This window comes from Ceratotherium simum, chromosome 21 (assembly GCF_057802395.1).
Source record: "Ceratotherium simum simum isolate JZ-2026a chromosome 21, ASM5780239v1, whole genome shotgun sequence".
Taxonomy (NCBI): domain Eukaryota; kingdom Metazoa; phylum Chordata; class Mammalia; order Perissodactyla; family Rhinocerotidae; genus Ceratotherium; species Ceratotherium simum.
Window position 1 is genome coordinate 30,742,951 of NC_141920.1, and position 19,470 is coordinate 30,762,420.

Below are 19,470 nucleotides of genomic sequence, written 5' to 3' on the forward strand. Positions count from 1 at the left end.
GCCTGGTTCCGCGCTCCAGAATCCGCTCGCCGCATTGCGAGCCGGGCCAGGAGCAGGCGCCATGGTGAGGAGTGGTTGCGCGTTGTGGGGGAGGCGAAGGCCGCGTTGCGGGCCTGGTTGCGGGCCAGGGCCGGGGCCTACCCTGCGAGCGGGGCCAGGTGAACGGGGAGGCTGCGCTGACGCTCGCGCCCCGGCTCCGGTTCCAGGTGCTGCTGCACGTGCTGTTCGAGCACGCGGTCGGCTACGCGCTGCTGGCACTGAAGGAGGTGGAGGAGATCAGCCTGCTGTTGCCGCAGGTGGGTGAAGTGGGGGCCTCGCGGTGCGCGCTGCAGCCCCTCCAGCCGCGGGTACCCCAGCATGCACCGCGCGCTCCCACGTGGCTGGCCGTGCGTTGGGGGTGCTCTGGGCCAGACAACTCCAGAGTAGGGGGTAGTTAGCTGCAGTCGTGATTAGACTCTCGTTAGGAGCGCTTAGAAGTAAGTCTCCCCAACTCCACTCCGTACCGATGAAGCAGAACCGGGACTTAGGGCCCATGATCGGTTCATTTTTAAAGAGTTCCGTTGGTTCTGATGTGCGTTCAAGGCTGAGAACCGCTGCTTTACTGCGCCCTAGAGGCAACAGCGAGGGAAGGAGACCATTCATCCTTTCTCCCCCCAGGTGGAGGAGTGCGTGCTCAACTTGGGCAAGTTCCACAACATCGTTCGTCTCGTGGCCTTTTGTCCCTTTGCCTCATCCCAGGTTGCCTTGGAAAATGCCAACGCTGTGTCTGAAGGTGAGTAGGCCACCACCAAGTATTGTTTCGGAGATAAGTCAAGATAAGGGTTCCTGCTACTGTTTTCCTAGGGGAGCTTGTGATGATATTTGCTTTCCTTGGCTGGATTGTTCTAAATCTGACATGTGCTGGGCGGTATTTAATGTGTACAGAATGTATTTGAATCTTCACAGAGCTCAAGGTCTGGGGAATATGGTAGGCTAAATGTAATAATTAAAGCGCACAATCCAGGGTGAAGGCTTTATTTCCCTGTGGGCGCTGTAGTGATAAATGATACTTAAATGAAATCTGGTAAGTGAGGCTGGTTTAATGCTAAACCCAATCAACCGCGGTTTTCTGCTACTTTGTTCAGTTGATTGGAAAGGGCAATTCTGATACATAAAAGCCAAGAAAAAGAGGTTGGTCCCAGAAGGCAAATCAGGTATTACTTTCATAGTGCTCCAGGTTGTTTTAAGCTTTCAATTATGTATTTCACTGAGCTGTTGAACCTGAGTCCTGTTCCTCCCATAGTTGATGAAGGCTTTGCAGTGATGACTTGAGTCTGTCAATCCCCTGAGTGCAATCACTGATGTCTCCATGTCTCTGAGCAAAGCCTGAAGGGGAGGGGTCTAGGCAGGCCATCCCAGCATGCTCTGGGAGACCTACTGTAGGATCAGTCTGTCACTTAAATCAATTGAGGGGACAGGATTCCTTTTATGATTCAAGCATCCTTCAGCTTGGTAGTGGGAGCTCTGTTCTTTGCCCTGAGGTGTTGTTCATGAGGACCTCCGCCTGCTCTTGGAGACTCACCTACCATCCAAAAAGAAGAAAGTTCTCTTGGGGGTTGGGGACCCCAAGATTGGTGCTGCTATACAAGAAGAGTTAGGATACAACTGCCAGACTGGAGGCGTGATAGCCGAGATCCTGCGAGGTGAGACCGTCATCTGTTAGCATTCATGCCATTGTTCACATCTTTGAGGGGGGTTCTGGAAATTTATTTTAGGGTGCTTATGGTTGCTTCTGGGAAGCCCTCCTGCTTGGCTGGTGCCCGTGGGTGCAGAAGCTAGCTGAGAGCCCTTTTTTGCTCACAGTCTTGCCCTCCTCCAGGAGTTCGTCTGCACTTCCACAACCTGGTGAAGGGTCTGACTGATGTGTCTGCTTGTAAAGCCCAGCTGGGCCTGGGACACAGCTATTCTCGTGCCAAAGTTAAGTTTAATGTGAACCGGGTGGACAATATGATTATCCAGTCCATTAGTCTCCTGGACCAATTGGATAAGGACATCAATACCTTCTCCATGCGTGTCAGGTAAAGTGCAGGGGCAGCTCCTGAGAATGGGGTCTTTGGCTTGTGGTTTAGCTAATTTGGAATCCTGAGATCAGGACTGGCTGCTGTGGGTGTAACCATGTGGGGTGGGGTGGGGCTGGGCCTCCTGATGCTTACCACAGGCTGTGTTCTTACACTGACTGTATAGAAAGAGGAGGCAGAGTGAACCCACCCCATATACACCTCAGCCCAGGCCCTTTGCTTGGTCTGTATTGTGAATGGGGGGACAAGGAGTTGAGGTTTTGAATCTTGACTTCTTCCCCATTTCCTCCAGGCAAAGAGTAGATGTGGAGAGGGCTGAGGCTGTAGCTTTATTTGAGATGGCAGCTGAGCCAGGGAGTGATTGTGGTTCTCTGCAGGGAGTGGTATGGGTATCACTTTCCTGAGCTGGTGAAGATCATCAATGACAATGCTACGTACTGCCGCCTTGCTCAGTTCATTGGAAACCGAAGGGAGTTGAATGAAGAAAAGCTGGAGAAACTGGAGGAGCTGACAATGGATGGGGCCAAAGCTAAGGCTATTCTGGATGCCTCACGGTCCTCCATGGGTCAGTATAGGGTCTGGCAGCCAAAATAAGGTATGGGGCTCTGAGTATCTGACTCCTGCATTCACACTTGGTGTCCCTTAGGCATGGACATATCGGCCATTGACTTGATAAACATCGAGAGCTTCTCCAGTCGTGTGGTGTCTTTGTCAGAGTACCGCCAGAGCCTACACACTTACTTGCGATCCAAGATGAGCCAAGTAGCCCCCAGCCTGTCAGCCCTCATTGGGGAAGCGGTGCGTCACAGGGAATGCAAAAATGGGGAATTGAGGAATATTACCGTGTATATCCAAACTGCTGTATTTCCTGACCCACCATAACTTCCCCTGATTGCACTTGATGGGAAGAGGTGAAGCAGGGTTATGCAGTTGGTGGGCTGGCAATTCTAGCTTCTCTAATTCCTTGAATCCTTCTCCAGGTAGGTGCACGTCTCATTGCTCATGCTGGCAGCCTCACCAACCTGGCCAAGTATCCAGCGTCCACAGTACAGATCCTTGGGGCTGAAAAGGCCCTGTTCAGGTACCAGTGAGGACACCTGCCCACACTCAGGTGCCACTTCTGGTGCCCACTGCTTGTTTGGGGATCACAGTGATGGCTGACCAGGGCTCCCTGACCTATACAGGCCTCTGCTATGGGGGTGATGGCCAGTCCTGGTGTCTGAGTGATTCCCAGGGCCCAGCAAAGGGACCAAGTTTCCAGGTCAGCGACATTGGATGCCTTCCCTTTGCCTCTGGGAGCTGTGGGTTGGCATGAGGTGGGGTGAAGACCCAGCCTGGCCTGAGGCTTACTCTGGAAACTGGGGGAAGAAGGGAGGGAAGGAGTTGCCGTGGCTAATAAGGTTGAAATTTCTGATCTTAAAGTCTCCACTGAATATTTTTCTCCCAGAGCCCTGAAGACGAGGGGTAACACCCCAAAATATGGACTCATTTTCCACTCTACCTTCATTGGCCGAGCAGCTGCCAAGAACAAAGGCCGCATCTCCCGATACCTGGCAAACAAATGCAGTATTGCCTCACGAATTGATTGTTTCTCGGGTATGGGTGGGGCGTTGGCAATTGTGAGGAGAAGGGGCTGGGAGGGAGGGGAGGCTGACTACCTTAGCAGCTTCTACAATGATGGCAGTATTTTTCGTCAACAGCAGTTCACCTAGTGAGTGTTGAGACTTTGGGTCTGAGTGAAGCTGAGGGTAGAGGGAACACGGGTAGGGAGTAGTTTGTCCTTGTAGGGGCTGACAGGCTTTGTTTACCCATATACACACACATCCAGAGGTGCCCACAAGTGTATTTGGGGAGAAGCTTCGAGAACAAGTCGAGGAGCGGCTGTCCTTTTATGAGACTGGAGAGATTCCACGAAAGAATCTGGATGTCATGAAGGAGGCAATGGTTCAGGTCAGTTTGGGCTTTGCTAGGTGGGGGAGAACCATAGCTGGCTGTTGGAGGTGATGAACTATCTTAGCCTGACCTGGTAGAGTGGAGGCAAAAAACTGATTTAATGAGCCTGATCCAATAAAGCCAGAAGGGGGACCTGGAGAGCCAGAGGTCTTGAGAACCTTTTTAGCACTTTTCTTTGGCCAGGCAGAGGAAGCGGCTGCTGAGATTACTAGGAAGCTGGAGAAACAGGAGAAGAAACGCTTGAAGAAGGAAAAGAAACGGCTGGCTGCAATTGCTGCCCTCGCGTCTTCAGAAAACAGCAGTAGTACTCCGGAGGAGTGTGAGGTCAGTAGGCAGGTCAGCCCTCAGGCCTAGGCATGAAGATCCTAGGTTATATTTCAACAGAACAAAGGATGTGCTACCACAGGCCATGGTTAGGTCCAGACTTTTGGACTGAAATAGGGACCTGAAACATCAAAAACGACCTCTTGATTCTATAGGAAGGAGATAGGTGCTGAGAGAACTTGCTCAAGAGCCCAGAGAGCTGGTTGTAGTACACACCAGTTCCCTGGGCAAGTGTGTTCTGTCCTCAGCTGCCTCCCAGGAGTCTTCAACAGGGGGTAGTGTAAATTCCTGCTCTGCTTGTGGTCAGACAAGACGTGGACAGACGTAGCATTTCATAGTGGGGATTGGGGCAAGGAGGTCTCCAATGTGCTAGGTTAGAATCACTCTCCCTGGGATCTTCTCATAGTGCTCAGTTTGCCAAATAGTGTTTCAGGGTCCCTTCTGGAACTTGGCATGGCAGTTATCTAGTGACCAGTATGGTGGGGAGCTTTTGTAAGTTATTCAGTGGGCTTAGATAACCACATGTTCTCCCCACGTTCTAAGTGGGTGTTGTCTTTGGGGTAGATTTCCAGTTATATCCATATAGTTAACCATCCCAGAAACACTGGCCAATTTTAACAGCATTTCCACCAGTCTTTCTGCCCTACTTAATTGCCGGAATTTTAAGGAGGTATGTGTGTGTTCACACAATGATGGATGACACTGTTCCATGCCCCTTTGCCCCTTTAGGAGACAACTGGGAGACCCAAAAAGAAGAAAAAGCAAAAGTTCCAGGAGGCTCCTCAGGAGAATGGAATGGAAGAACCAGCTGTCTCTTTCTCCAAACCCAAGAAAAAGAAATCTTTTTCCAAGGAGGAGCTCGTTACTAGTGATCTTGAAGAGACAGCTGGCAGTGGAAGTCTTCCCAAGAGGAAGAAATCGTCCCCCAAAGAGGAAGCAGTTAGCGACCCTGAAGAGGCAGGAAATAGGAGTGTCCCCAAGAAAAAGAGAAAATTCTCTTCCAAGGAGGAGCCACTCAGCAGTGGACCTGAGGAGGCTGCTGGCAGCAAAAGCAGCAGCTCTAAAAAAAAGAAAAAGCTCCAAAAGCTATCCCAGGAAGATTAGAATGGACATCCCCTGGGGTGGCATAACCCACAGTGACATTTCCCAACAACCCAACCATCCCCTATACCCCAATAAAAACATCATAAGAGTCAACATAACATGTTTTATTTGACACCTTACAAAGGTGTAGGTGGGACCTATGGGCGGGACAGGGCATCAATGACAGCCTCAGTGAAGTCTTGGCAGGTAGCATAGCCACCCATGTCAGAAGTTCGAACCTGTGGGGGAGAATTGTCATCATCCCTGTGGCCTGGGCCCCATCCCTAACCACCCCCCAACCACCACCTAATAAACAGTTGCCTAAGGAAGCCAGCCCCAGGACAACCTAGGCTCTGCCCAGAAGGTGATTATGGTCAGGTTAAGGGCTCTTCTCTGGTCCACTGTACTGAAGGGAGATGTAGGTAGTATGGTCCTTGTGAGGTTGGAGGGACTAAAGGGCTCTAGCCCCCATAAGGGTGCAGGTGGCCGATGACAGACTTGATGAAGTCGGTTGTGGTGCTGTAGCCGCCCATGTCTCGAGTCCGCACCTACAGCCACCACCGGCAAGAGCCGTGGGGGAGAAGAGAAGAGAGCCCATGAAGAGGGGGTAGGGCAACGTGATGGCAGTGGGATCCAAGAAGGGTGACAAGGCCAGAAAGAAGAGGCAATACAGCAGAGAGGCAAGGCCAGAAAGAAGAGGCAACGCAGCAGAGATGCAAGGAGGCGGCCAGGTTTGGAAGAGCCTGGGCCCATCCACTCCTGTCTTCTGAGAGCCAGAGCCACTATTAGAGCTGTGCTGCAGCCTGGGCAGGATGGGAGGCTGAGCATGAAGCGAGATGGGAAATGCAGATCAGAGACAGGATGAGGATGCCTTAAAGGAAATGAGACAGAGACCAGGTGGGAGGAAAGATGAGGGCAGGGGAATGCAGATGAGGATGGGCTTTCAGGTGTGGAGAAGGTACTACCAGTGCCTCATCCTGCTTGCTACCGCCCTCTGCTCCTCCATCCTCCATCCTCTCCCCCAGAGAGACAGCTGCAAGTTCTGCATGAAGATGGCCCATAAAAGAGCCAAGGGATGGAGCAGGAAAGAGGGAAGAGCAGATGGGAACTAAGACAAAAGAGATCAAGAGGATGCAACAGCCAAGAGAAGGGTGAAGAACAGCCCTGAGAGGGACGGGGGAAGACCAGATAGCAGATGTTCTGGGAACCTGGAGGGAAAGGAGGCCCCAATTCAGGTTCCCCAGAGAATAGCGACAAGGCCCTGAACCCCACAGCCTTTCCAAACTCACCTTGCCAACTTTGATCACCTTCTTCACAGCATCGGCAATCAGGTTGGAGTGATACTCGAGACTGTCAGTGTGGACAGGAGGAAACTGAGATTCCCTCACATCGTCCCCGACTTCCCCACCTGTGCTCCCCGTTACAACACCCGTCCTCCTCCCCAAGCCCGCCACGACCTACTTAAGATGCCGAAGCATGTTGGAAGCCGACAGCAGCATGGCTGTGGGGTTGGCTATGTTCCTGCCCACTGCCTGGGCAAATGGGTGCCGGGCGCCCTGTGGAGAGAGGGGCAGATCAGTCACTGGGAGCAGACGTTATGCAGAGGCTGAGGTCAGGGAAGGGCATTAGAGGAGAGGTCAGGCCAGGGACACTAAGAAAAGCCATGGAGGGATGGGGAGCGGGAGCAGGCCAGGGTCACTGAGGAGAGGGATGCAGTGGGGGGAACTATCAGGGAAGACCTGAGGTCAGAAGGGCATGCAGAGAGGGCTGAGGGAGGAGAGGACCTCACTCACCGTCTCAAAGACTGCATACTCTGCACTGTAGCTCTCACCAGGGACAACACCAGCTCCCCCAACCAAGCCAGCAGCCAAATTGTCGATAATGTTCCCATAGAGATTGGGCATCACCAGCACATCAAACTGGTAAGGGTTCTGCACCAGCTAGGGGGCAAAATGTGGGCATGGGGAAGAGAACTAAATCCCACTCCTGCCCTCCCTCAGCACAGTGAGAGTGGAGACATAGGGAAGGCCTCACCTGCATGCAACAGTTGTCTATGATCATTGTCTCAAACTTGATTTTGGGGTACAGTTCAGCAACTTCCTCACAGCACTGCAGGAACAAACCATCCCCAAGTTTCCTGTCCATGGGCCAAAGGAAACAGATTCAGCCAAGAGTGCAGGGGCCTACTTTCCCAGGATCCTACCCCAGGCAAAGCCATGTCCCTCACATGATGTTGGCCTTGTGGACAGCCGTGACCTTGCTCCGCCCCTTCTTAGTGGCATAGTCGAAGGCAAACTTTGCAATTCGCTGAGATTTGGTTCGAGTGACAATCTTCAAGCACTCAATCACGCCCCTTGCACTCTGGGTAAGAAGAGAGAAGCATCTGGGTGACACTGGAAACAAGGGAAGGAGGAGCTATGCCTCTCTCCCACCTTCACCCCTGCCCTCCCCAATTTCTAGGTCCTAACCTCATGTTCCAGAGAGCTGTACTCCCCTTCTGTCTGCTCTCGAATGATCACCAGATCTAGGTTGTTGTGTCGAGTCTTGTACCCAGGAAGTGACTTCACGTGGACTACATTGGCAAACAAGTCCAACTTACGCCTGGGGGTGGGGCAAAGCCATCAGCACTGTGCCTGGTGCCCCAGTACCCCTCTGACCCATGGCCCCTCACCACCTACCTCAGCCGCATATCATAGGAGGCTAGTTCCCCCTTATACTCCATTGGGGTGTGGATCTTTCCTGCATAAACAAAGGGAGAGGGGGTATCAGGCACAGGCCAAGCCTAAGGGAACTCATACTGGGATCCAATCCTCTCAGTGACATAATGCAACCCAGACTACCAACTCCCACTCCCAAATCAGTGACCCTTAAATGCCTGTGGAAACAAGGGGCAAAGAAGAAAAATGTAGTTAAAACCAGAAACATCTGTCCACTGTTTTCATTTTAGTCACCATGTTTAATTTATGTTGAAACTTCAAAATGTCTTAAAAAGGGAACAGATGATTTTTTTCCTGTTATCAAAGAGCCTGGGTTTAATAGGTTGAGAAACAATGCTAGGAGATCTGTGACCTTTCTTGATGTTTCTGTGTCTTCCTATTTGACATTTTTTCAACCAAGACTTATTGAATATCAACCATGTGTCAGGCACTAGGGCTATCAACCAAAAAATACAACACACAACTCCTGTCCTCAAAGGGCAAACAATGCATTGGGGAAGACAGATAATATGAAAGACATGATAAACACCATGGGAGAGGTATTAACGATGTGCAAAGGAACATAGAGAAGACATTCCCTTTGGTAATATCAAGAAGTGTCACAGAACAGCTGGCACTTCAGCCAGACCTTAGGTTAAATGAGCTTAGTAGGTTGAATAGTGACTCCCAAAATGATATGTCCAAACCCTAACCCCAGACCCTGTAAATGTGACCTTATTTGAGAAAATAGTGTTTGCAAATATAATTAAGTTAAGGATCTTGAGGGCCGGCCCCGTGGCTTAGCGGTTAAGTGCGCGCGCTCTGCTGCTGGCGGCCCGGGTTCGGATCCCGGGCGCGCACCAACGCATCGCGTCTCCGGCCATGCTGAGGCCTCGTCCCACATACAGCAACTAGGAGGATGTGCAACTACGACATACAACTATCTACTGGGGCTTTGGGGGAAAAAATAAATAAATAAAATTATAAAAAAAATAAAAATAAAAAAAAAAGGATCTTGAGAAGAAATCATCCTGGATTAGGATGGGCCCTAAATCCAATGACAAGTCCTTATTTGTCACTGAAAGAAAGGGCGAAACAGATACACAGAACAGAGGAGAGAAAGCCATATGAAGACAGAGGCAGAGATTGGAGTGATGCATCTACAAGCCAAAAATACCAAGGAACACCAGGAGCCACCAGAAGCCACCAGTAGCTGGAAGATGCAAGGAAGGATTCTCCCCTAAGCCTTCAGAGACAGCCCTGCTAACACATTAATTTCAGAAGTCTGGCCTCCAGAACTGAGAGAGAATAAATTTCTGTTATTTTAAGCCACCAGGTTTGTGGTAATTTGTTACAGCAGCCCTAGGAAACTAATACAGTGAGTAAAAAGGATTCTGACAGGTAGCATCAAATGAAGAACATTCCAGACAGAAAGAACAGCATAAGTCAAGACAGTACGTGTATCTGGAAACTAACACAGTCTAGTGTGACCAAAGCACAGAACAAGTGTTGTGGAAACAAAGACAGAAAAGCTGTGTGTCAGCTTATAAAGAACCTACTTTCCTATGCTAAGGCTGGGCCTGGCAAAGTCATGCTGGTCTTTCCAAGCGAAGAGATGTAGAAGATGGACTGTAGGGGCAGAATTGGAAACCAAAAAATCTAATGAAGGGAAGCTGAAAGGAAGACAGAAAAAAAGAGGCAGCTAGAAGTGGTATTCTAGAAACACAATTAACAAGACTTGATGACCCATAATGTAGTCCCATGACAGACCCCCAACTCTTGGAGCCTTCCTGCATAGACGGCTCACATGACCTCACAACTCTTGGGTTCCCAACAGGAAGGAACAAATGGCCACCAATCAGTGGTGGGAGCTCAGGGGAGTTAATGTATTAGTATGTGCGGAGAGAAGCTTAATGACCATTTATTTGTTCACTTGATTTTAAATGACACATGGGCGGGACAGCAAAGGAGTACACGTACCAATGATGGCCACCTTGTTCTCTTTCATGGAACTCAGCACCTGCTCCAGCTTCTCCTCAGACGCCATATTCTGCACCTCGCTCAGGTGATGCTCCTGGAACTCCACTGGGACAGAGGCAGCCTTCAGGAACAGGTCCCCAAAATCGCAAGGTCAGAATCGAGTAAGTCTTTTCCAACCCACTCCTTCGTCCCTTGCTGGCTGATTCCCCCAGGCCACTCACCTTGAACACCTCCTTGACAGCGTGCATCAGCTCAGGCCCCACGCCGTCTCCTGGCAGCATAGTCACGGGAAAGGCGCCCTCCACCCTTACATCCTCGGCCTGCAAGCGGGGCCATCAGAGCTAGAGCTGGGGCGGGAACAGGGGTCCTGGGGGGAAAGAAGGAAGGGGGAAGCCCGGGGAGGAGGGGACAGGGACATGGGCGAGACCGGAACCTGACTTGAGTTTACCTGGCTCCGCGAGGCGGCGTGCGCCACGGCCGAGATACTGAGGCTCCTCCATGCCCCGGGGTTCGGGGCGGCAACCAGCGCCTGCCACAGAGACACAGAGACACCCGACCTGTGAGGTCGGGTCTGGGACGCCCGAACCCCGAATACGGCAGTGAGCCCGGTACAAACGCGCTGCTCCCCCGCCCGCCCCCGGCCCGGCCCGCCCCCGGGCCTCACTCGGGTCAGCCAGCGGACACCGCTGAGAGCCGCCATGTTCCCCGCAGGAGGTCGCGAGGGAAGTGACGCCGGAAGCCGGCGCCGCCCGGCACGCTGACTTCCGGTCCGTCATGGGCTGCCGGGGGCTCTCTTTCTTCCTCCAACCAACGTTTCATGTCCGGTGCTTTTCATCCTTGTCGTTCATCCTGCCTTACTCACCTCTTCCCCTGGAGGCTCACGGGAGACACAACCAGTTTGTCCGTTGTTTTATTTTCAGTCACCATATTTATGTTGAAACTTCAAAATAACGGTAAAGAAGAATATGAGATTGTATGTTTATCAAATGAGGATCTGATAACAAGTTGAGAAACAATACTGGGGAATCTGTCTTTATGTTTTTGTGTCTACGTGTTTCTTATTATTTTAACGGATTCTCACTGACCATTCATATGTAAGGCACGAAAGGGGTTAATGAACACAACACAGCCCATGGGAGCAGGTGTATGCCTGGTTTCCCCTTCAGTCTCCTAGCCTGCCCCCTTACTCTGAATTAACCAAGTTTCCTCATTGTTTTTTCCTATGTGGTCTTGTTCTTTGGTCTGACATTTGTTTCCCTAATGGTGTGTCCCAGGCCTGAACTCCCCTGAGCAGGACCAAAAGTGGAGACAGAAATTACTTTGAGCATGTAAGTGTAACTAAAGGGGAATTTTAGACTGATTTTTTAAATTCCAATCACATGCTGTTTACAAGTGATAGCCTAAAAACAAAATGGCACAGGAGGATTTGCCTAAGCCAGTATTCTGGAAGTGTGGTTTGGGTCACATGTCCCAGTGGACCAGGGGCACTTGTTAAAAATGCAGACTTACGGGTCCTACCCCAGACTTGCTGAATGTGAATCGCAGGATTGGGACCCCAGAAAGTACATTTTTAGTGGGCTCCCCTAGATGATACACACTGAAATTTAAGAACAACCAGCTAGGTTCTCTGTGATTCGTGTACCTCATCCATCCCAAAAGGTGCAGGGCAGTCTCCCAGCCCAAGGGAGGGAATGCAGTGGTTCTAATCTTGGGGACCAAGCACAGGCTTTGTGCCTCCTTCCCTCCATTCCTTTAGGCAGGGGATTCTCTACAGTAGTAGGATGAAAAGATTTATAGATTTAAAGATTAAATAATAAATATGTAAGAGTCTTGAACAAATGAAAAGTGCTGTGCAAATATAAGGCTACTATAAGTATTATAGTTAATATAACACATTAATATATAATATTTATATAAGATAATCCTCAATCTCCACTCATATATCCCATGAAATATCAAAACCAGAGAGCATCACCATCTTGTTCCCGTAGAGACCCTAGTCGCAACTTGCACACTGCCATTGCCATCCACTACCATTTTTCTCTTCCAAATATGGCTCTTTCTGATGAAGAAAAAGTGGGAGATTTACTCTTTTTAAAAACCGTATTTCATGTTACTTTAGGAAATTTAGAGTGAGAAAGAAGAGTGATGTGCCATCTTGATCCAATCTCTTATAATAATCTAATTTTCATCTCAGAAATTATCAATTTTCCTAAGGGTCACTACAACATTATTTCCATCTCTAAATTCTGCACAGACATGAGCCCAGCCTGACACTCAGACAATATCTGCAAACTGATATAATGCTATGTGGCTGTCAGCATGGTAAAAAAGACAGATGAAGGGTACCAATTGACCCTGGAGAAGACGAGATGAGACCATCATTGTCTAAAGGCCATTGTGTTCTCCCTGTGAGCTCGGCAAGCTCTTCTGGCCTTGAAGTCCCCATGAACGCACCTCTCATACTGCCTGAGAATGAGGACGTTCAGTCAGGACCCTCGAAAAGTTTCTTAACCAGTCTCTTGGGCAGGAGAGGGAAGTTAAATCATTTTGTTCCTTTTAACTGTTATGGAGCATACATGAGTGTTCGGTGTGAGGCTGGGTGAATTGAATGTCAGTTTCCTAGGCCTACAAATCCTCCAGTTCAGGGGTCCACAGAGCCTCCAGGTGTCCATGAGTTTAAATCAGTGCCATGAACTTGAATGGAGAAAATCCAAAAGTCACATCTTGGGCCGGCTCCGTGGCTTAGTGGTTAAGTGCGTGCGCTCTGATGCTGGCGGCCCGGGTTCGGATCCCGGGCGCGCCCCGAGGCACCACTTCTCCGTCCAACGTGAGGCCGAGTCCCACGTACAGCAACTAGGAGGATGTGAACCTATGACATACAACTGTCTACTGGGGCTTTGGGGGGAAAAACTGAATAAATAAAATCTTTAAAAAAAAAAAAAAAAAAAAAAAAAAACAAAAGTCACATCTTTATTCTCACTAACCTCTAACTGAGATTTAGCATTTTCTTACCTTGTGAATATAGAATGAAATTACAGTGCTACCTGTGTACCCTTGACTTTGTCACTAAAAAAATTATATTTCATATCACATTTCCTTTGTGGCAGATATCTTGGAATATCATTTCAAATATCACTCTCATTCCTACTTTGACATTATTTGACCCAATGCTAGATTTTGTTATTTGATACATTAATAAAGCAGCACACAGTACTATATTACAAGGTTGCTTTGTTATTATTATATATCAGTATAATCAGTTTCATCTGTAATCCTGTTTGTTTTATTTTATGCATTTAAAAGCCTTTCCTAAGAAGAGGGCAGGGGAAGGAGCTCAGCGAGATGTGGCCTCAGCTGGAGTCTACCTCAGCTTGATCTGGGGAACTCTGGAGCACAAATGATGTCTCAGGGTTGTACCAATTTGAGGCGAAGCTTAATAACCCTGCTTCAGACCTGCATGGCCTGATCTCCCAGGCATCTCTGGCTCTTGGAGGCTCCATCTGGCCATGGACAAGCCTCCAGAGAAGGGAGTAGCTGTGAGCAGTTAATGACCAACACCTGAAGCAGTTGGGGCACTGGATGCACCAGCTGGGAAAGAGGATCTGGGCAAGGCAGCTGCTACCCTGTGGAGGTGAGAATGAACGTGGTGCACTGGGACACAGTGAGGAGAGCAGACGTGTTTGAGGAGATGAGGTACAGTCAGGAGTAGTGAGTAAGAATGGTGCAAGTTCTAGGGCTGAGAGAAATGGAGAGGGATTTATGAGCAATACTAAGGACCCCTTGGGGATGGTGACCATGAACTTATCATGGTACAATTGTGTGTGATTTCATGGAGAGAACCAACACTTAGTTTCATCCAAAAGTAGTATTTTGCCAGAGAGAGGTACAAGGGAGTTGAGGGTGTTGGCAAAGTGGGATCAAGAGGGAGATGAAGAGAGTCAAAAGAGACCTAATGGATGAGCAGGTGAGAAAAGGATCAAAGACCCCAAAGTATTCAAAGAGTAGTGCTCATGGGAGTCATTGAGCAAGTAAGATGGAAGGAGAGGAGGGTGTCTCCACCCGCAGTGTTGGAAGTGGAGAGAATGCCAGTGATAAAGAAGTCCCAGATAGGACTGTGGGAGTGGATGCCAAAGAGAGCTCAAGGAGAGCCCTGCAGAGGAGGACTCAGATCCACAATATTGGATGGGTCATCTATGTCACCATGGGAGTCACCCAGGATAGTGTCATTAGCTGAGGCAGGGGAAAGACTACAATCCAAGCACCAGAGTCTTCTCTTTTTTTTTTTTTTTTTGTGAGGAAGATCAGCCCTGAGCTAACATCCATGCCAATCCTCCTCTTTTTTTTTTTTTGTGAGGAAGATCAGCCCTGAGCTAACATCCATGCCAATCCTCCTCCTTTTTTTTTTTTTTTGTCTTTTTCTCCTCAAAGCCCCAGTAGATAGCTGTATGTCATAGTTGCACATCCTTGTAGTTGCTATATGTGGGACACCGCCTCAGCATGGCCAGACAAGCAGTGCATGGGTGTGCGCCGGGGATCCGAACCTGGGCCACCAGTAGCGGAGCACACGCACTTAACCGCTAAGCCACAGGGCCAGCCCCGCCAGAGTCTTCTCTTGATGAGCAAGAGAGACCAGGAGGTCAGAGATGTCAGAGAAGGAGAAAGGTGATCTCAGTGAATGGGAAGAGCCCCCCAAAAGTAGAACTTCTTTTTTAGTATAAATTTTAATTATATTTATATTACATCTTTTATAATTATATATTTATATAATTGTATTTATATTAGTTTTAATATAAAACTTTGCTTGGGCTTTGTGTGTGTGTGTGTGTGTGTGAGGAAGATTGGCCCTGAGCTAACATCTGTTGCCAGTCTTCCTCTTTTTTTTTTGCTGAGGAAGATTAGCCCTGAGCCAACGTCTGTGCCCATCTTCCTCTACTTTGTAAATGGGACGCCACCACAGCATGGCTTGATGAGCGGCACGTAGATCAGCACCCAGGATCCGAACCTGGGCCGCTGAATCAGAGCGTGAGATCTTAACCTCTATGCCACTGGGCTGGCCCCTGCTTGGGTATTTTTAATTAGACAGTAAGTAAATGATTACATTCCTTTTTTAAAAAAATATTATAAATAGGGCCAAAGTTTATTACCACTTCAATCATAGCCCCCAATCCTTCTGCCCTGTCCCCAGAGGCAGTTAGTCATCTCCTTCAAAACCTTCTTCCTCTGCATGTACACCCTCCTACACACACAGAGAATGTATAGTATTGTATTTAGTGTATGGGTGTGTGCTTCAGAATAAATGGTTTCATACTCTATATACTTACTATCCTATAATTTATTTTTTTCACTCAATACTATGTCTTAGAGATCTAAGATACCATGTCTTAGAGAATGAGCAGACTCATTGTTTTATTTTGCTGCATAGTATTTTATAATATGAATTTACTAAATTTATTGAGCCTTTCTTAAGTTGATGGACACTTGGGTGGTCTCTAGTTAGGGCCATTGCCAGCAATATTTCTGTGTCTATCCCTGTACGATTTTCTTTGTACACAGGATAAATGTCACAAAGTGCCTGTACCCATGTATATGTTTCAGTTACGAATGTGTTCTGCTGCAACAAACAGAAAACCATTAAACCAGTAAGGGTTGTTTTTTTCTCCTCACTTCTGAAGGTAAGGAGTTACTCAGATTGGTTGACTTGCTTGGACCCCCTGGGATCCAGGCTCTGTTAACTTTCCACTCTGCCATTGTGTTGTCTGATAGCTTCATCCTTGGTGCCTCATACTCACAATGTTACTGCTGCAGTTCTAGACATCACTTCTGCATTCAGAGCTTGAGAGGGGGAGAAAGAACAGTCCCAGCCATATCCAGTCCTTATCAGAAATGTAAAATCTTCCCCAGAAACACTCTCAGCAGATTTCCATTTAGGAATCACAGGCCAGAACTAGGTCCCTGACCACTCATACTGCAAGGGAGACTGGAAGGAAGGGAAGAGGTTTGTCCTGACTGGATTAGACTAATTCTTCACACTCTGGCTGCACATTAAAATCACCTGGAGAGCTTTTAAAAATTACCTGTTTGGGCTCCACTACCAGAGGTTTTGATGTATTTGGCTAGGGTGGGGCCCAGATACTGGTGTTTTGGTATAGCTCCCTGGATGACTCTTAAAGTCGAGCAGAGTCAAGAACCAGTCAGTGGCTTACACCAATCATGATCCTTCACCTGGGGCTGGGCAGGTGTATCAATAGGATTAGATTCAGCTGCAGTGACAACACACAACATACCCTCAGCCTAAACGAGAGAGGGGTTTCTTTCTTGCTCACATAAAAGTTCAGTGAGAGTTTGTTCAGGGCTGGATCGGCCCTCCACGGTGGCAGAGGCTCAGACCTGGTTATCCTGTTGGTCTGCCTCGCAAGGGCTCCATTCCCAAGGTCATTCAAGATCCAAGACAGTTATTCCAGCTCCAGCCATCATGTATGCATTCCAGCTATCAAGAAGGACAGGGAAGAAGAGCAGAGGCCCCCAGCCCTGTAATGACGTCCTGGAAGTTGCACGTACCATTTCTACTTACGTCTCATGTGATATGGAAATGTGTTCATCTTTTCCTTCAAAGCTCTAGCTTTTGCTTCAGAAGGCCTCCTCTTCCTTAAGATGATGAGCATATTCTCCAATATTTCTTCTAATGCTGTTATGGTTTTGTGTGTTTATATGGTTTAGGTCATTAATTTATCTGAAATGTAGTTTTGTAAAAGGTGAAAGATAAATACCTAACTTTATTTTTTCCAAAAGGTTAGTTAACTGCCCCGGTATCATTTGTTATCTTTCATCCAGATAAGAAATTCTACCTTTATCAAATACTAAATTCCCACATATATTAAATCAAACCATGTGAAACTGCTGATGTCCGTCACCTCACCCAGCTTTATTTTCTCAATTATACCAGTGGTCACTACTGGATGTCTTATTATGTATTTGTGGCTTTTTTTTTTTTCCTTTGGTGAGGAAGATTGTCCTGAGCTAAATCTTCCTCTACTTTTTATATGGGATGCCACTACAGCATGGCCTGATGAGTGGTGTGTAGGTCCACACCCAGAATCCGAACCTGGGAACCCCAGGCTGCCAAAGCAGAGTGCACTGAACTTAATCACTATGCCCTGGGACGGACCTGTTTTTTCTTTTTCTTTTTCTTTCTTTCTTTCTTTCTGTCTTTCTGTCTTTCTTTCTTATTGGCCCTGAGCTAACGTCTGTTGCCGGTCTTATTCTTTTTGCTGAGGAAGATTGGCCCTGAGCTAACATCTGTGCCCATCTTCCTCTGTTTTGTATATGGGACGCCGCCACAGCATGGCTTGACCAGTGGTGCGTATGTCCGCGCCCGGGATCTGAACCTGCGAACCCCGGGCTGCTGAAGCAGAGCGTGTGAACTTAACCACTACACCACCAGGCCAGCCCCCCTTATTATGTATTTTTTGGTTTTTTGTCTATGTCTCTCACTTAATCTAAGTTCAAAGAAGGCTGGGATTTTGTCATTTTCGTCAACCGCTGGCTCATATGTATCTGCTGGTTGAATGGATAAAATTTATCCTTGAGTATGTTAATATATATTGATAAAACTTCTAATATTGAGCCATCCTTATGTTAGAAAAGCCAGGTTGGTTATGATATATTATTCTTTAAGTATACTGGCCTATTTTATCTGTTAACATCTATTTAAGACTTTTACATCTGTGATCTTAAAAGAGCTTGGATTTCTCTTTTCTTTGCTTATGTTGCCATCCTCCAGTTTGGACGTCAGGACTGAGAAGCAGGACTTTTAAAAAAGAGACAGATGCAGGCATAGCCTGGAAGTGGACATGGGGGAGGAATATTGGGAGAGGCAATTGGCCACAAGCCCTGAGTGTCCCCGCACCTTCTTTCTGGGTATGCCAAGAAGGTCAAGGCCTACCTGCTCTTTGCCCACGCCATTTCTCAGGCTTGTCTATGCAGTGAGCAACCTTGAGGAATGAGATATCTCCCTCTAGGACAAAGAGCAGCCTTGCTTATTTCCTGCTGTAAAAGAGGTGGGTTCCCCGAGCTCAGTGTTCCTCAAATGCAACACAAACCCACTGCATGCACAGCATCTACTGGGGCCCTCCACATTGCCCCCGTGGGACCTGGGGGGCAAGGAAGCCAATGTAAACACTATGCATATGCTGCTTGCTGTGCCATAATGAAGTCCTTTGTCTCTGACCCAGGAGTCTCATCTTGGCCAGTATCCATGAAACAGTAAGAGGTTATTCACCTATCAGCAAGGTAGATTCGAATACTAGACCCTGACAGTTTTAGCAATGAGAATGGGGTGCTGACAGAGACCTAGCTTTGTGTAAGAGGAAGGACAGGATCCCTGGACCAGATTAGGGGATACAAAAAGACTTCCTGGCATATGTTAGTGAATCCTTTCACTCAAATGGTGGGCAGCAGGGCAAGGATGGCTAGGGCGAGGGTCCTACCTGTTAATGAGGCTAAGCAGTGAGAGGCAGGGTTGAAACAAGCCACCTGAATGGTGCTTTGGTTCTTCCACGCAGGAGGTGGAAGGGATGGTATGACAATGGGGCAGCAAGCCCCACAGCCCCACCCAAAAGGCAATATGAATGTGGCTGCTGAATCCGAGTCCAGAGCTGAAATACATGGTATCAGCCATGATGTCTGAAATAGAGCTTTAAGTGAACCAAAAACATTTCAAGTTTATTAGGTTGAGCCCCACAAGGGGCCACTCAAACCCGAAGTGAATGAAAAGTCTTGCTTACTGGCACAGACCTGCCCTCTCCCCTCACTACTCCCCCTCAGATGCTCTGATGAAAAAGTGGAGTATGCTGGGACCTTCACGGGGGCAAGGGCCTCAAAGGTTTGTAGCTCTGTTGGACCCAAGCACCTCTGATGAACCCATGTCACCATCTTACCCCTTCAACACGCAGGGGTGGCTGAAGGCACCAAGCAATGCAGTGAGGAGCAGGGGGCAAAGTGACCCCGGGCTCTGGTGCCCCCTGGACTGACGCTGGAGGTATACGGGGGAGGAAGCGGCAGCATGCCAACCCTGAAGCCAGAGGCCAAGAGAAAATAAAAGCTTCCCAGCTGCCCTTGGGGGCTAGCCTCCCCCAACACCCAGCACTCCCCCCCCCGACCTCCCACTCCCTGCTGGAATAGCCTGATCTCCTGTAGCTGTTGGGATAGTTCCTCATCCACACACACTGAACTCCTTGGTCTGTTTTCCCATAAGGTAAAAATAATCATCCAATTTCAACAAATGGGTTTTGAGCAAAGTTTGCAGTGGGGAAGGGGAATTAAAGTGACCCTGTATTCTGCACAGCAAAGGAAACCATCAACAAAACGAAAAGACA

At 48.4% G+C, this 19,470-nt stretch overlaps 2 protein-coding genes and 5 non-coding genes across 9 annotated transcripts; 6 read left to right on the top strand and 1 right to left on the bottom strand.

Moving 5' to 3' along the window:
* Nucleotides 1–10: 10 nt before the first annotated feature.
* NOP56 (NOP56 ribonucleoprotein) lies at nucleotides 11–5,536 on the top strand. The gene is made up of 12 exons (XM_004433831.2): nucleotides 11–64; nucleotides 207–296; nucleotides 658–772; nucleotides 1,521–1,682; nucleotides 1,859–2,057; nucleotides 2,435–2,622; nucleotides 2,704–2,855; nucleotides 3,038–3,138; nucleotides 3,505–3,653; nucleotides 3,886–4,007; nucleotides 4,194–4,334; nucleotides 5,064–5,536. The coding sequence occupies exons 1-12, from the start codon at nucleotides 62–64 to the stop codon at nucleotides 5,436–5,438; spliced, it is 1,797 nt and encodes a 598-aa protein (XP_004433888.1). The 5' UTR covers nucleotides 11–61; the 3' UTR covers nucleotides 5,439–5,536.
* Nucleotides 1,295–1,362, top strand: LOC147914270 (small nucleolar RNA SNORD110). Its single transcript, XR_015555701.1, has one exon. It is a non-coding gene; the product is annotated as a small nucleolar RNA SNORD110 (small nucleolar RNA).
* On the top strand, nucleotides 2,176–2,307 carry LOC147914271 (small nucleolar RNA SNORA51). Its single transcript, XR_015555698.1, has one exon. It is a non-coding gene; the product is annotated as a small nucleolar RNA SNORA51 (small nucleolar RNA).
* LOC147914272 (small nucleolar RNA SNORD86) lies at nucleotides 3,201–3,286 on the top strand. The gene has a single exon (XR_015555697.1). It is a non-coding gene; the product is annotated as a small nucleolar RNA SNORD86 (small nucleolar RNA).
* LOC147914273 (small nucleolar RNA SNORD56) lies at nucleotides 3,727–3,797 on the top strand. Its single transcript, XR_015555695.1, has one exon. It is a non-coding gene; the product is annotated as a small nucleolar RNA SNORD56 (small nucleolar RNA).
* LOC147914274 (small nucleolar RNA SNORD57) lies at nucleotides 4,053–4,123 on the top strand. The gene has a single exon (XR_015555694.1). It is a non-coding gene; the product is annotated as a small nucleolar RNA SNORD57 (small nucleolar RNA).
* On the bottom strand, nucleotides 5,528–10,831 carry IDH3B (isocitrate dehydrogenase (NAD(+)) 3 non-catalytic subunit beta). Of its 3 annotated transcripts, XR_001391622.2 has the most exons (13): nucleotides 10,758–10,831; nucleotides 10,542–10,622; nucleotides 10,315–10,413; nucleotides 10,094–10,214; nucleotides 8,096–8,156; nucleotides 7,886–8,018; nucleotides 7,645–7,778; nucleotides 7,452–7,554; nucleotides 7,211–7,357; nucleotides 6,879–6,973; nucleotides 6,707–6,767; nucleotides 5,764–5,965; nucleotides 5,528–5,656 (listed from the first exon to the last, which is right to left on the bottom strand). XR_001391622.2 is itself a non-coding variant. In XM_004433834.3 (12 exons), the coding sequence occupies exons 1-12, from the start codon at nucleotides 10,791–10,793 to the stop codon at nucleotides 5,576–5,578; spliced, it is 1,152 nt and encodes a 383-aa protein (XP_004433891.1). In that variant the 5' UTR covers nucleotides 10,794–10,831; the 3' UTR covers nucleotides 5,528–5,575. The 3 variants fall into 3 exon arrangements, 2 of the variants coding, with proteins under 2 accessions (XP_004433891.1, XP_004433889.1); XM_004433834.3 differs by lacking the exon at nucleotides 5,764–5,965; XM_004433832.2 differs by having other exon boundaries at nucleotides 5,528–5,965.
* Between the last annotated feature and the right edge of the window lie 8,639 nt (nucleotides 10,832–19,470).

Excerpts from the sequence above, each read along its gene's own strand:
- NOP56 (XM_004433831.2), top strand. Across the intron at positions 297-657 it reads TCAGCCTGCTGTTGCCGCAG|GTGGAGGAGTGCGTGCTCAA; the intron begins GTGGGTGAAGTG and ends TTCTCCCCCCAG. Across the intron at positions 2,856-3,037 it reads CAGCCCTCATTGGGGAAGCG|GTAGGTGCACGTCTCATTGC; the intron begins GTGCGTCACAGG and ends ATCCTTCTCCAG.
- IDH3B (XM_004433832.2), bottom strand. The coding sequence starts at position 10,793 with ATGGCGGCTCTCAGCGGTGTCCGCTGGCTGACCCGA. Across the intron at positions 6,974-7,210 it reads AGTATGCAGTCTTTGAGACG|GGCGCCCGGCACCCATTTGC; the intron begins GTGAGTGAGGTC and ends CTCTCTCCACAG. Across the intron at positions 5,966-6,706 it reads AGGTGATCAAAGTTGGCAAG|GTGCGGACTCGAGACATGGG; the intron begins GTGAGTTTGGAA and ends TGGTGGCTGTAG.